The sequence below is a fragment of the Orycteropus afer genome, unplaced genomic scaffold (assembly GCF_000298275.1).
Source record: "Orycteropus afer afer isolate SDZICR_OR568_19922 unplaced genomic scaffold, OryAfe1.0 scaffold00170, whole genome shotgun sequence".
Taxonomy (NCBI): Eukaryota; Metazoa; Chordata; class Mammalia; order Tubulidentata; family Orycteropodidae; genus Orycteropus; species Orycteropus afer.
This window is the reverse complement of record NW_006921757.1, coordinates 378,055-390,604: the sequence shown is the minus strand read 5'-3', so window position 1 is coordinate 390,604 and position 12,550 is coordinate 378,055. Positions and strand designations below refer to the sequence as shown.

Sequence of the window (12,550 nt, the reverse complement as noted above, 5' to 3'; positions counted from 1 at the left end):
GGCATCTGTCTCTTTCCCAACCCCACAGCACCTTCCTCCAGGATCCAAGCCTCTTTTCCAATTTTGATCCCCGACAGGGACAGAGTACCCAGTAAGCAAGGTAATGAGCAGGGCTTACTTGTGCGTAAGATTAGTGAGTAACTTGCTTACTGGGTAACCCGCCCTTGGTTCTGAGAAGCGATCTCCTTGCAACATATGGTTCCTTCTGTTTCCAGGCTCAAGAAGTCCATTGTGGGGAGGAAAATGCGGTGTGGAACCCTGTGTCACTTCCTGTGGCTTTTGCCCTTCTTGTCCTACATTCAAGCGGTGCCTACCCAAAAAATCCAAAATGATGCCAAAACCCTCATCAAGATCATTGTCACCAGGATCAATCACATTTCACATATGGTAGGAATCCTGGGGGTCCCAGGATCTTGAGTAACCCTCTTAAATGCCAGGCACCTACTGAAAGCACAGGCACTGCTCTTCCTTGGAATGAGGATGGCTGGGGATGGCGGTAGTGGTGTGGGGGTTTATGGAAGGCCTTGGACCTAGATAGAGGCCCCTGGGTGGCACAAAGTGTTTGTGCTCAACTATGAATCTAAAGGTTGCTGATTTGAACCCACCTAATGGCACTATGGAAGAAAAGGTGGCAATCTGCTCCGTAAAGATTACAGCCAAGAAAATCCCATGGAGCAGTTCTATTTTGTAACACATGGGGTCACCATGAGTCAGAATGGATTCAATGGCAATGGGTTGGGACCTAAATAAGAAACAGGGAGTCATGCGGGTTCTTCAGCAGAGGCCACTTGAAGAAGGGAAGGTTGAACAGGTTGGCCTGGGAATAGCAGATAGAGTGGTTTGGGAAGGGCAGGGAGGTGTCTGGAAGATCAGCCAGAGAGAAGCTCAGCGTCCCCTGGGTTCAGCAGATCAGGGTCTGGGATGGTAAAGAAGGGGAAGGAGGCAACCAGAAGCATGGCCCTCCACCTCCTAGGAAAGGCCTCAGGACCCTGAGGAGTTGTGGTTTTCCCTCCTTACTGAGCTCTCACTACCCCTCTTCCTCCTACACAGCAATCTGTCTCCTCCAAACAGAAGGTCACTGGCTTGGACTTCATTCCTGAGCTCCACCCTACCAGGAGCTTGTCCAAGATGGACCAGATATTAGTGATTTACAAGCAGGTCCTCACCCATCTGCCTTCCAGAAATGTGGTCCAAATATCCCATGACCTACAGAATCTTCGGGACCTTCTCTACATGCTGGCTACATCCAAGGGCTGCACCATCTCCGAGACCAATGAGCAGCAGACCTTGAAGAGCTTGAGCAGTGTCCTGGAGTCCTCTCTCTATTCCACTGAAGTGGTGGCCCTAAGCAGGCTGCAGGGGTCTCTGCAGGACATGTTGCAGCAGCTGGACCAAAATCCCAGCTGCTAAAGCCCTGTCAGCCTCTCTTCCCCGCAAAGGCCAGCACCAAGGGGAGAAGCCCCAGCTCCCAGGTATCTCCAAGAGAAGCAAGCTTGTGTAGACATCCATGATCTAGGATTCTAGTCCATTTTCTCCCTTTTCTAAGCCATCCTGCCAAAAGCATAAGCCTCTAGGTCTGTTGCTTCAAACCCAAGACACAGGTCCACGATTCCTTGCTCACCAGGAAGAGAGGCCCATCCAGCAAACCATGGGTAAATTTGTGGTTCTCACAAAAGTCTTCAGCAACCTGCAGGCATCATCCTATCCCCTTCCTCAGTCCATCTCTCCTCTCACTGCTTGCTTCAGTGCGACCTAGAGGATTGCCAAGGGGGCCCCAGAACCTCTGGGCAATTGAAGTGAGATTCCATTTGAAGATTCTGGATAACACTTTCTGGACACCTTCCCAGCTGGAAACTCTCAAGCAGCACATGTTGGAAGCACTTATTTATTATGTATTTTATTCTGTGTAGGATAGGACCGAGGCTCTCTGGCATCAGCCAGGACTCGGGATGTTCTGGGGTGCTGTTCCCAAACCCATCAAATCCAAACGACATGGTAGAGGCAAACCCATGTCAAGTGACTTGAAGGTTAAGATCTTCCAAGCAGGAGCCAACCAAGGTGGCAGTCAAGTTAATGTCTTATAACTAGCTTTGTTTCTGCTGATTCCAAGTGTTTGTAATGGTATCACTGTGGGTGGATCTCCAAGGCCATTTTAAAAAGAAGCATTTGGGGAAAAAAAATAAAAAATTAATATGCAATTGCACATATAGGGTAGAGGTTGTGTTTTTTTAATAAGTTTATATGGTGGGCTCTTGAGATGGGGTGAGGTCAGTTTCTCATCTCCTGCAGCCACATAGGAGGATGGTTTCCATGGAAATAAAGAAGGAGGTGACTTTTCCAAGGGGGTGTGGTTTTTGTCAGGTGTCCTTGGAGGAGCAGAGCTAGAGCAGAGGCTGTTTATTGGGGCAGCAAGATAGCACTGCCTTCTCTGACTGCCAGCAAGAGAGAGTGGTTTTTCTTATGAGGGATCGAGGGTCCCACATTCGAGACAGTGGACCCCAGAGTGGGGTCCTCAGTATAGAGCCATACCAGGCTAGATGTGGCAGGCACAACCATGTTATGGTTCTCATCTGATTGGCTCATCCAAAGCAAGGCTATGTTTCCCACCCATTCTGGAAGGATTTTGATCCAGTGGGAAGAAGACACACATACAGAGGCTATGGCCTGGAGGCCTCGGCCAGTGCTGCTGGATGAGCCAGGAGCCCCCTGGCCAGGCTGCCATGATCACCATCCCACTGCAGGGTTGGGTCCAGAGGGATAGACAAGGAGGTGTGAGTTTTTCTGCCATCCATGATGATGTAGCCATCACATGGGGTGGTAGACCTTTCCAAGGAAATATGAATCAAAGCAATAAACTTTGAGCACCTCCAGTGTGCTCAGCCCTGACAGATGCTATGGGTGAGAGAAGCTCACAAAATAGTCCTGACGACCCAGTCCTGCCCTCAGGAAACCTTCACTGCACATGGTACTCTGTCTCACTGGCATGAAAATGCTAGCAACCAAAACAGCAGGACCTCCATGCCATCATCAGCAGGTGGGAGAGGGCGTGAACTGAGGGAGGCAGTGCCCAGTGCCCTGCAGACTAACCCTGCTTGCACTTCGTAGTATTTTTACTTTTCAAGGCACATTCGCATATCTTACTGTGTACCCACATCCCTTTGGAGCCCGATAACTGAGAATTTAAATGTAAGAAAAAGCCAAGGTTTGCCAGCCCTTTGTTTATGCAGGATGGCCTGAGCCCAGGTCCCTTTTCCTGGCTTTGCCATTTCTGATTCTCCACCCACCTTTCTCTCCCTTCTTTGGGAGAAGAACTGGGTAGGGCAAAGGGGTGGTATGAGTTGTTCCTTGCTATGTGAATTTTCCAAGAAGGTTAAAACTTCCTCCTGAGTAGGCAACAAAAGTCTGAAAAACTTCCCCGGAGGTATAGTCAGAGACATAAATGTTTATTCAGAAGAGAAACAAAAAGGAATAAGGAAAGGAAGGATTAAAAAGATAAAGAAAGTAGGCTTACAAACGTTGCTAACAATTCAGCATCCAGTGGCAGCAGGCCAGAATGGATCCAACATGACCACAAACTCCCTCACACTTTGTGGGGATACTTATACCCAAGTTTGAGGAATTGAGGATGGGAGCTGGATGACTGGGAATGGAGGACTACTGACTGGCTTCAGACTTGGTGGTGCCAGGTCCTGATCAGGAGGGAGCCCCAGGCAGTGCCCTATGACCACCATCCATGTGTGCTCTGATAAGACACTGCCACTAGCAAGCCTTATGACTTAACACTATTCTAAGGACAGGTTAATACATTACAGGGAAGGTTGTTAATACCTGACAGGGTGGAGCAGGGGAATACATAACAAGTGGAGGTAGAAGAAATGACTTGTAGTTCTTATAAGCATGGCTAAACAAGATGGAGTCTGAGAGCCATTTTGGGAGGTTGCAGTTACTGACCGTACACTCCACCCCAGCATTCCAAAATGGTCCTTACAATCTGGGCACCCTCTCTTCTGCTCTATCCCTCAGAGCTGGGTGTTCAAGTACTGCAACCATATTCCACAAATACAATATAATCTGCAACATCCAAACAGCAAGATCAATAGAAATCCTGAAATTCTATATAAGAGATATCTTTACGTGGACGGTAAAGAATTTATCCAAGAAGAAATGGGGTCTCCACTTAATTGCTGGATAACAGAAATGTGAGTTTACATATGTTGCAAAGCTTGATCAATAGTATTATAATTGAGTATGTAAATACAGTAATCAGTATGGATCAAAGCACAGGTCCCCCCCCTCCCCACCCAGCCCCATGCAGCACTTAGAATATCTAAAGCCAATCTGTTTTGCAAAACTACTTTCCTCATTTGAGTAGTCTCTGCAGGTAATAAGGCAATGGCTTGAGATGTTTCATTTAAGGTGGCAGCCGTATGCTTAGCAAGTGCTTCTACCTGCCACTCTACATCTATAGTGGTGGTGGTAAGAGTGAAAAGCACTAGAGGATTGTGGTGGTTATGTTTGTGTGTCAACTTGGCTGGGCCTGGTTGAGTGGCTGGGCAGCTGGTGGTAGTTATTCCCCATGATGAGACTAGCAATCAACTCCATGGTGGGATCTACCACAAGCAGCTGAGTAGCTGCTTTGGGTATGTGGTCTGCTTCCCATATATAAGAAGCAGCTTTGGGAATGGTGTGTAGCTTATGGCATGCTTGAACCCTGCATGTAGCTTTGTCATTGCTCAGCAGCCTTCCATGCTCTGCTGACCTTGGGACTTACAATGGACTTGAATTAATGGCCTGCCATGTGGTTTGGTAACATCAGGACTGTGCCTTGTTACTTGTCAACATTGGGCTTGGCAGCCTCAGCAGCCAGCAGCTGTCTGAGTGAAGAAAGGCCTCTAGCTTCAGTGGGCCAGGAGCAGGAGGCAGAGCTGAAGCTCAAGAGTGAGGGGCTTTCACCCAGCCCCTAGAGCCTGGCACTTTGAACTTGGACTTAAAGCCTCCAAATTGTAAGAATAAACTCCTGTTTAAGGCCATCCTATTTGTGGTATATTCTTGCCAGAGCAGCACTAGGGAACCAGAACAAGGATAAAACCACCAGCTGGCACAGTACTGTCACCAGTGTAGATGAAAAAAGGTATCCCAATTGGAGGGGCATGCAGCCAGAGTTGGATGTATTACACTGGGGATGTGGGGATGTCCCCAGGTGTGTCGCCCTGTCCAATTATGAGGTAAATAGGATCAGCCATAATCACCACAGGCCCATAGCCATCCCCATGGAGAGGGAAATGCCTCACTTTTACTATATTTTTTTTTTCCTAACCACATGGTATTATTAATTTTAATAATGTTTTTGCAGAGGTGTGGTGAAAGCCATCCCATATCCTTGCTATGGTTACCTGGTGGCCTTTCTACACACCAGGTAGATACAGAGTTTACTTGTATGGACACAGCATGAGACCATCCTAAACCATTCCAAACAGCATGTCTGATAGGGCAGGAAACATTAACTTGTTCTCTAACTAATGAAAAGATCTTACTATGGGTGAAACTCAAGGAAGGCAAAGACACATTACAAACTACATTAAAACTAACTCCAAAACACTGCTGTCAAGTTGGATCCGACTCTTAGCGACCCTTCGGGTACTACGGAAGTAGATTGCCTAATCTTCCTTCTGAGGAGTGGCTGGTGGGTTTGAACCTCCAGCTGCTGGTTAGCAATCAGATGCCTTAGGCACTATGCCACCAGAACTCTGCTTAGGAGTGGAGACGTCTTTTCAGTCATTAAAACAGCTTCACAGAGTTTCATTCACGAATAGTAATATCCATGGCAATCTGGTGCTAGATGAGATGGGCAGTTCCCCACACACCCAGCAGTTGGATTGGTTGTGCACTTCAGCCACAGTAAGAGCCCAGCTGGCAAGCAGATTGCTGGAGACCTGTAAGGGCAATAAAATAATGTCTTTAAAGGAACAATCAAAGGTAAATCTTGATGGTCTCACAGAATCCAAGCAGTATTGGAGGAAGAAGTTCATTACCCCTGGGCAGGGTTTTTAATCTTTTGGTTTTTTAAAAAACAAAAGGTTATTCTGGCCACCCCAAAATAGAAGGGCCAGTAGCGGAAAGAGTGTGGTATTGCAAGCCAGGGCAAAAACCCTGTCCAGGAGACTGGTAATCAACTCCATAGTGGAATCAGCTGAGTAGCTGCCTTGCAGATGTGTGCTGCTTCCTGTATATAAGGAGAAGCCTTGGGGAACGGTCTCTAGCTTATGGCATGCTTGAACCCTGCATATAGCCGTGTCATTGTTCATCAGCCTGCCATGCTCTGCCAACCTTGGGACTTTCAATGGACATGAATTAATGGCTTTCCATGTGGTTTGGTGACATCAGGACTATGCCTTTTTACTTGTCAACCTTGGGCTTGTCAGTCTTAGCAGCTAGCAGCTGTCTGAGTAAAGAAAAGCTTTCAGCTTCTGTGGGCCAGGAGCAGGAGGCAGAGCTGAAACCCAAGGTTGAGGGGCTTTCACCCAGCCCTTAGAGCCTGGCACATTGAACTCAGGCTTAAACCCTCCAAACTGTAAGAGAATAAACTCCTGTTTGTTAAAGCCATCCGATTTGTAGTGTATTCCTGTCAGAGCGGTACTAGGTAACCAGAACAGAACACAGTATAATCTAAAGGAGGTACTGTGAAAGCCCATATACTCATGAAATAAGTCCCCTTTTTCAACAGTGGCCCCGGATTAACAATAGTAAGGACCTTAGGGGGGTTTTGGATGTAGCCAGCCTACCCATAAGCAGTAGGGTATCTAGCCCAGCAGCCCAAGAGGAAAGAAATCCCAAACCACCAAGACTTAATTACCAGCTCCAAGGGAGTTTGATCACATGGTCCCTGGGCCTAGATCCTGTGGCAAAGGCAAAAGAATACTATTTTCATGACCTACTGCAGGAAGAAGGCTGTTATCCTTGGTGGCTTTCAGCTGGATCCCCATAGTTTGCTGAAACTTCTGTGTTAATAATCTGATAGGTGCTGGGGTGTTCCTGTTATTGGTATTCGTTGATTTCCCTTATCACTTCTAGAAGGCATCACGTGCATTGCTATAATGAGTGAGCCTCTTTCCTTGATGCTTGCTTAGATAGGCCATTCACTCTTTCCATGAGGCCGGCTGCAGTGGGATTGTAGGGCAGGTGAAAGTGCCCGACGATATCACGGGCATCTGCCCGCTCCTGCACTTCATGTGTGGTGAAATGTCAGCTTTGATCACTGTCAGTATCAGTTGGTGTGCCACAGCAGGCACAGAGCCTGGTGAGTCCCTGCATCATAGAACACTGTGTGGCCCATTTGCACAGGTATGCTTGCAATAAGCCAGTTACAGCATCAGTGCAGGTTAGAGCAAAGCAGCAGTTGTCCAACATGGGGGAGGGGGGCTCTAGGTAGTCAATTTGCCACCTTTGGGCTTGGGCTTACCCGCAGGGTATGCAGCCTATCTCCTGAGGCACTGGCTTTTTCCTTTCTAGCAAACATTGGTGACATTGATCGTAAGCTTCCTTAATTTGAGCCATAGACATGGGAATTCCCATCCCTTTTGTGATGGCCCATAAAGCTCTCTGTCCTTTATGGCCAGTTTTCCTGGGTAGCCATTGTACTATTTCAGCATTGGTAACCAGTTTGTTAGGGCACGTAGCCAGGCTATTTCATCAGCTTGAGCATTGCTGGGGGTAGTGAGCAGGCTATGGGCGGATACATGATAGATGGTGATGTCTGCCTTTAAAATCCAGGCCCAAATGTCTGCTCGCAGCTGCCTTCCCCAAAGGGGATGCCTGCTACCTACCAGTCTTTTTCATTCCAGATGAGGCCTTTAAATACTGCCCAGCTATCAGTCCATAAGATTATAGGATGCTTTTCGTGCATAAGCACCATCCAGGCTGCTCTTAATTCTACCCACTTGCTGCTTTGGCCCTCCCTTGATCTATCCAAATTGTTTCAGTGCCAGGCTGGATGGCTGTTGCAGTCCAATGGGCTCGGCTGCACTGAGCCAAGCCACCTCACGTATCAGGCATTATTATGTTCGGGCCCAGCTCCTTCCTTGACACAACTTTTTAGCAGGGGAGAGGATTCAGCTATTGGGGTTGTGACTTCACTTCCATCGGTTATGGGTCCCAGGATCTGATGGAGGTCCACACTCAGGGGACTGGCAGACAGGGTATTTGGCTGATGGAGGTAGGCGTGCCACTTTGTGAGCATCCCTCCTTGGGCCACCCCTGGCTTTGGCTTGTTAAATTCTTTTACCCATCCTGCAATGGGGTAATGGGTTTTTACCATCACAGGAGCTCCCTTAGTAATGTCTTCAACATGCTGGAGGCCCCAGTAGACAGCATATAGCTGTTGTTCCCATGGCTGAATCTCTGTTTGGCTCCTTTCCATAATTGGGACCAAAATCCTAGTGGAACCCACTTTCCCTATTGCCTTTGCCACAGTCCCCAGCCAAATCCCTCGGAGTGACTAGCAACATCCACTTTGCAAGGGGCACTGGGTTCTATAGCACCCAAGGCTTTTATCTGCTAGATTTTTACATTAGCTGCCTGAAATGCTTGTTCTTATTCTGCTCCCCAATCCCAAACAACTCCCATTTTAGCTAGCTTAAAAAGGGAATGCAAGATTTGGGCCAGGTACGGACTAAAGTATCTCCAATACCTCAACATTCCTAGGAATGCTTGCAATTCCTTAACTTCAGTAGGCAATGGATAAGCATGTATTTTATCAATAACAGCTGCCAGTATGGTCTTAGTCTTACCTGACTAGATAACTCCAAGAACTTGACAGATAACCCAGGGCCCTGCAGTTTTTAGTTATTGACAGCCCTTCCTTGGCTTTCAAGATAGGCTATTAGTTGGGGAGCAGCACCCTCTAAGAGAGAAAGGTCATTACAGGTTAACATAACATCATCAGTATAATGAAACATGAAAATCCCTCCCAGAGGTTTCCTTTTTTGAAGGTCTTGAGCAACCAGGCTGTGGCAGATTGGAGGGCTGTGACAATAACCCCGGGTAAGCATTTCAAATGTCCAGGATTTCCCTTTCCACGTGAAGGCAAATTGATCTTGACATTCAGGCGGTACAGAAATACTAAAAAATGCATTAGCCAAATCTACACAAAACAATAAGGGCCTAGGTGTTCACCAATGGCATTCAGCAACTGGACTGTGTTGGGGATGGCAGCATGCAGAGCAGGTGTGACTTTACTCAGCTCTTGGTAGTCCACCCTCATCTCCCAGCTGCTCTCAGGCTTCATACTGGCCACAAGGGACTGTTATAGGGGCTATGAGCTCACTGAATGATGTTGACTCGTGCTAATTCTGCAGTGGTGGCGGTTATTTCTTCATATCCCCCGGCAACCGGTACTGTTTCATATTTACAGTTCTGGTGGGGGGAGGGAGATGCACAGGGCTCCACTTCACCCATCCCTGCACAATTGACTTACTCTTAAATGGGGGCGCTCTGGTAGCATAGTGCCTAAGGCACTTGACTGCTAACCAGAAGGCTGGCGGTTCAAACCCACCAGCCACTGCTCGGAAGGAAGGTTGGGCATTCTACTTCCGTAGTGATACTGCCTCAGAAACCCAAGGAGGGGTTGCTATGAGTCGGGTTCAACTTGATGGCACAACACAACAACAACAACAACTCTTAAATGGAATTCTCCTATGCTCATCAGTAGGGTTAATGCTGTGGAGTTGATTCAACTCTTAACAACCCCTCCTTGGGTTTCCGAGGTGGTATCTCTATGGAAATAGATTGCCCAGTCTTCCTTCAGAGGCGTGGCTGATGGGTTTGAACTGCTAGCCTTCTGGTTAGCAGTTAAGTGCCTTAGGCACTACACCAGAGCTCCTATTCAAAGGAGAGATAAACACTTTGTATTATTAGGGGGAAGGCACCCTATGGTGAGAGTGAGGGATACGCGCCAGACCTGACCGTGCTCCCCCCATAGCCATCAATAGCACTTAACAGGCCTTTAAATCTATTTATGTTCCCGTGAATGAGGCTGCACTCTGCACCCATATCTACTAAGGCTAGGGCTCTTAGTTAATGTTTGGGGACCAGTGGATTACTATTTCAGTGAGGGGCCTCTGATCCCCCATAATGCTCCAGACCTTCAGTGGCAGATCTTGGCCCACTTCTTAGTCCAAGGGAACAGGCCTTCCCATACCGGGGGAGCGGTAGGCTGAGCAGATGCCCTTTGTCCCTCCCTCAGGGAGAGGAACCGCTGATCAGGCCACAGGCAGTGCCCTAGACACAGGAGAACAGCTTTAGGCTGTTTATCTATGTTTTCCTTAGGAGTCCCTGCAGCTATCAGGTCAATCCAAAGCTGCTTTAGGGTTACTTGTAGGGGCCCCCTTCCCTTCAGCGGAATTTTTTGGCTCTTTCTCTACCTTGGGGGCCTTTTCAGTAGCCCTTACATTTTTCCGCCTTAGCCTGTCAGTTTCCCCCATGTGAGCAGTGGCTTGCGTGGCATGGGAGATGGAGCGTCTGACAGCTAACTGAAGGATGGGCAAAAGAGGACTGTAGCACTGGCTGGTGGGCAGACTGCAGGAGGGTATTGCTCATGCCACCCATAAGTATTTCATTATTTCATTTCATTATAGGGACCCAGAAATTCCATCTTGGAGCGGTGCAGGGAGTATCTCCCTCTGTGGGCCACGCTGCTTGGCAGGCTAAAATGATCCAGTTCATGAGCGGGGCATTCCCCACTCCATTCTGAAACATATATAGCCATTGCCTTAAGGCATAATGGAAAGTAACTGAGGCTATTAGGGCTGTGGGATACATATGCCCCTGTATCCCACAGCTGTAATACCCAGGCAGGTATAGACTCTTCTCCTTTCTGTCAGTGTTAGATATCTATATCAAGGAGTTCCTTGGTGGTATAGTCCTTTACTGTGATGTGTTGCCTTTCCTGGGCGGAGTGGGCAGTTCAGCACCATTTGGGGTGTGGAGCCAATTGGTCTTTACCTTGGTGGTGATTAACTGGCTGGGCTCTCTTAAGTGTTCAGTTATGCTAATGCTGTCTTCCCAGACCTCTTCTTCCTCCTCCAAGTCCAAGGACTTGAGAAGGTTCCATTTCTTGGAATCCCAATCAGCCCTAGTTATAACTGCTCAAATTTGTTGGCACAGTAGGTGGTGCCCAGCCAATTTTGCTATTCATCACATCAACGTTTCTATAATTCAGCCAGATGCTTGTAGCTTGGTAGCAATAGTTTTGCATTTGACTGCGGCAATTGCACATCTCTCTGTAACCTTAGTTTTTCCTTAACTTTCTGCATTTCATCCCTTAATTTCTGGCACTCACTTGCTACCACCAGCTTGGCATCTGTGGCAGCATGGACCTCATATAGCAGAGGCCAGGCTACTGCTGCGACCAGTGCTCAGTAGTCTCTTTTCATTTTCTCCACTCCAACACTCTACAATACATCTAACGGTCCCTGCAGCATTTTCAGGGCGTCCCCATACTCGTGCACAGATCCCCAGCTACCTAGTAGTCTGGCAATGGATCCAAACATGCTTATGTCTGGCCAGTCTGGGATTCCCCCCACTACTCTGTTCATGGTTTCTGCTGCTGGCCTTTGGGTAAGATTTCTGGACTTCTCCTGCAAGGCTCGCCAGTTACTATGTGAATTTTCCAAGGAGGTTAAAACTTCCTCCTGAGTGAGAACAAAAGTCCTAATAACTTCCCCTAAAGCATAGTCAGAGACATGAATGTTTATTCAGAAGAAAAACAAAAAGGAATAGGGAGAGAAAGGGTGAGAAAGATAAAGAAAGCAGGCTTACAAATGTTGCTAGCAATTCAGTGTCCAGGGGCAGTGGGCTGGAATGGATCCAAGATGAGAGATAATTGCAGAGATACTTACACCTGAGTTTGAGGAATTGGGGATGGGGGCTACATGACTGGCTTTAGACTTGGTGGCACCAGGTCCCAATGGGGAGGGAGCCCCAGGCAGTGCCCTACACCACCTCCTGTGTGTGCTCTGATAAGACACTGCTGTTAGCAAGCTTTATGGCTTAACACTATTCTAAGGATGGATTAATACATTGCAGGGAAGGTGGTTAATACCTGACAGAGGGGAGCAGGGGAATACATGTTAAGGGGAGGTAGGGGAAATGGCTCGTGGTTCTTACAAGCGTGGCTAAACAAGATGGAGTCGGAGAGCCATTGTGGGGAGTTGTAGTTACTGACCAGGACAAGGTGGGAGAGGCATGGGTATCGTCCACTGAGCCTTTTCCTCCATTGAATTCTCTAGTTCTCTCTTCCTCTATAAAGGAAGGTGGCAGCAGCCACCAGCCACACCATCATGAGCACCTGAGGGAGGACATGGACAAAAATAATAGCCACCAAGTGGCATAAGCAAGACTAGAACCCAGGTCCTTTGACCCCCAGAAATGCTTTCTAGTGACCCAAATAGGGTTGGAGAAGAAGAAACTAGGAGTGCTTTCTGGAAGAACAGAGTATTAAAGTAGATTTTGGAGGAGGTGAGGGTTGTGAATTGCCTAAAAGACAGGTTTTTTT

General features: G+C 47.7%; 1 protein-coding gene across 1 annotated transcript; it reads left to right on the top strand.

Moving 5' to 3' along the window:
- The first annotated feature begins 243 nt into the window (after window positions 1-243).
- LOC103201979 (leptin) lies at window positions 244-1,410 on the top strand. Its single transcript, XM_007946754.1, has 2 exons — window positions 244-387; window positions 1,051-1,410. Exons 1-2 carry the CDS (start codon window positions 244-246, stop codon window positions 1,408-1,410), a joined length of 504 nt encoding a protein of 167 aa, XP_007944945.1.
- The last annotated feature ends 11,140 nt before the right edge of the window (window positions 1,411-12,550 follow it).

Coding starts and splice junctions, on each gene's coding strand:
- LOC103201979 (XM_007946754.1), top strand. CDS start 244: ATGCGGTGTGGAACCCTGTGTCACTTCCTGTGGCTTTTGCCCTTCTTG. Junction 388..1,050: donor TCAATCACATTTCACATATG/GTAGGAATCCTG, acceptor CCTCCTACACAG/CAATCTGTCTCCTCCAAACA.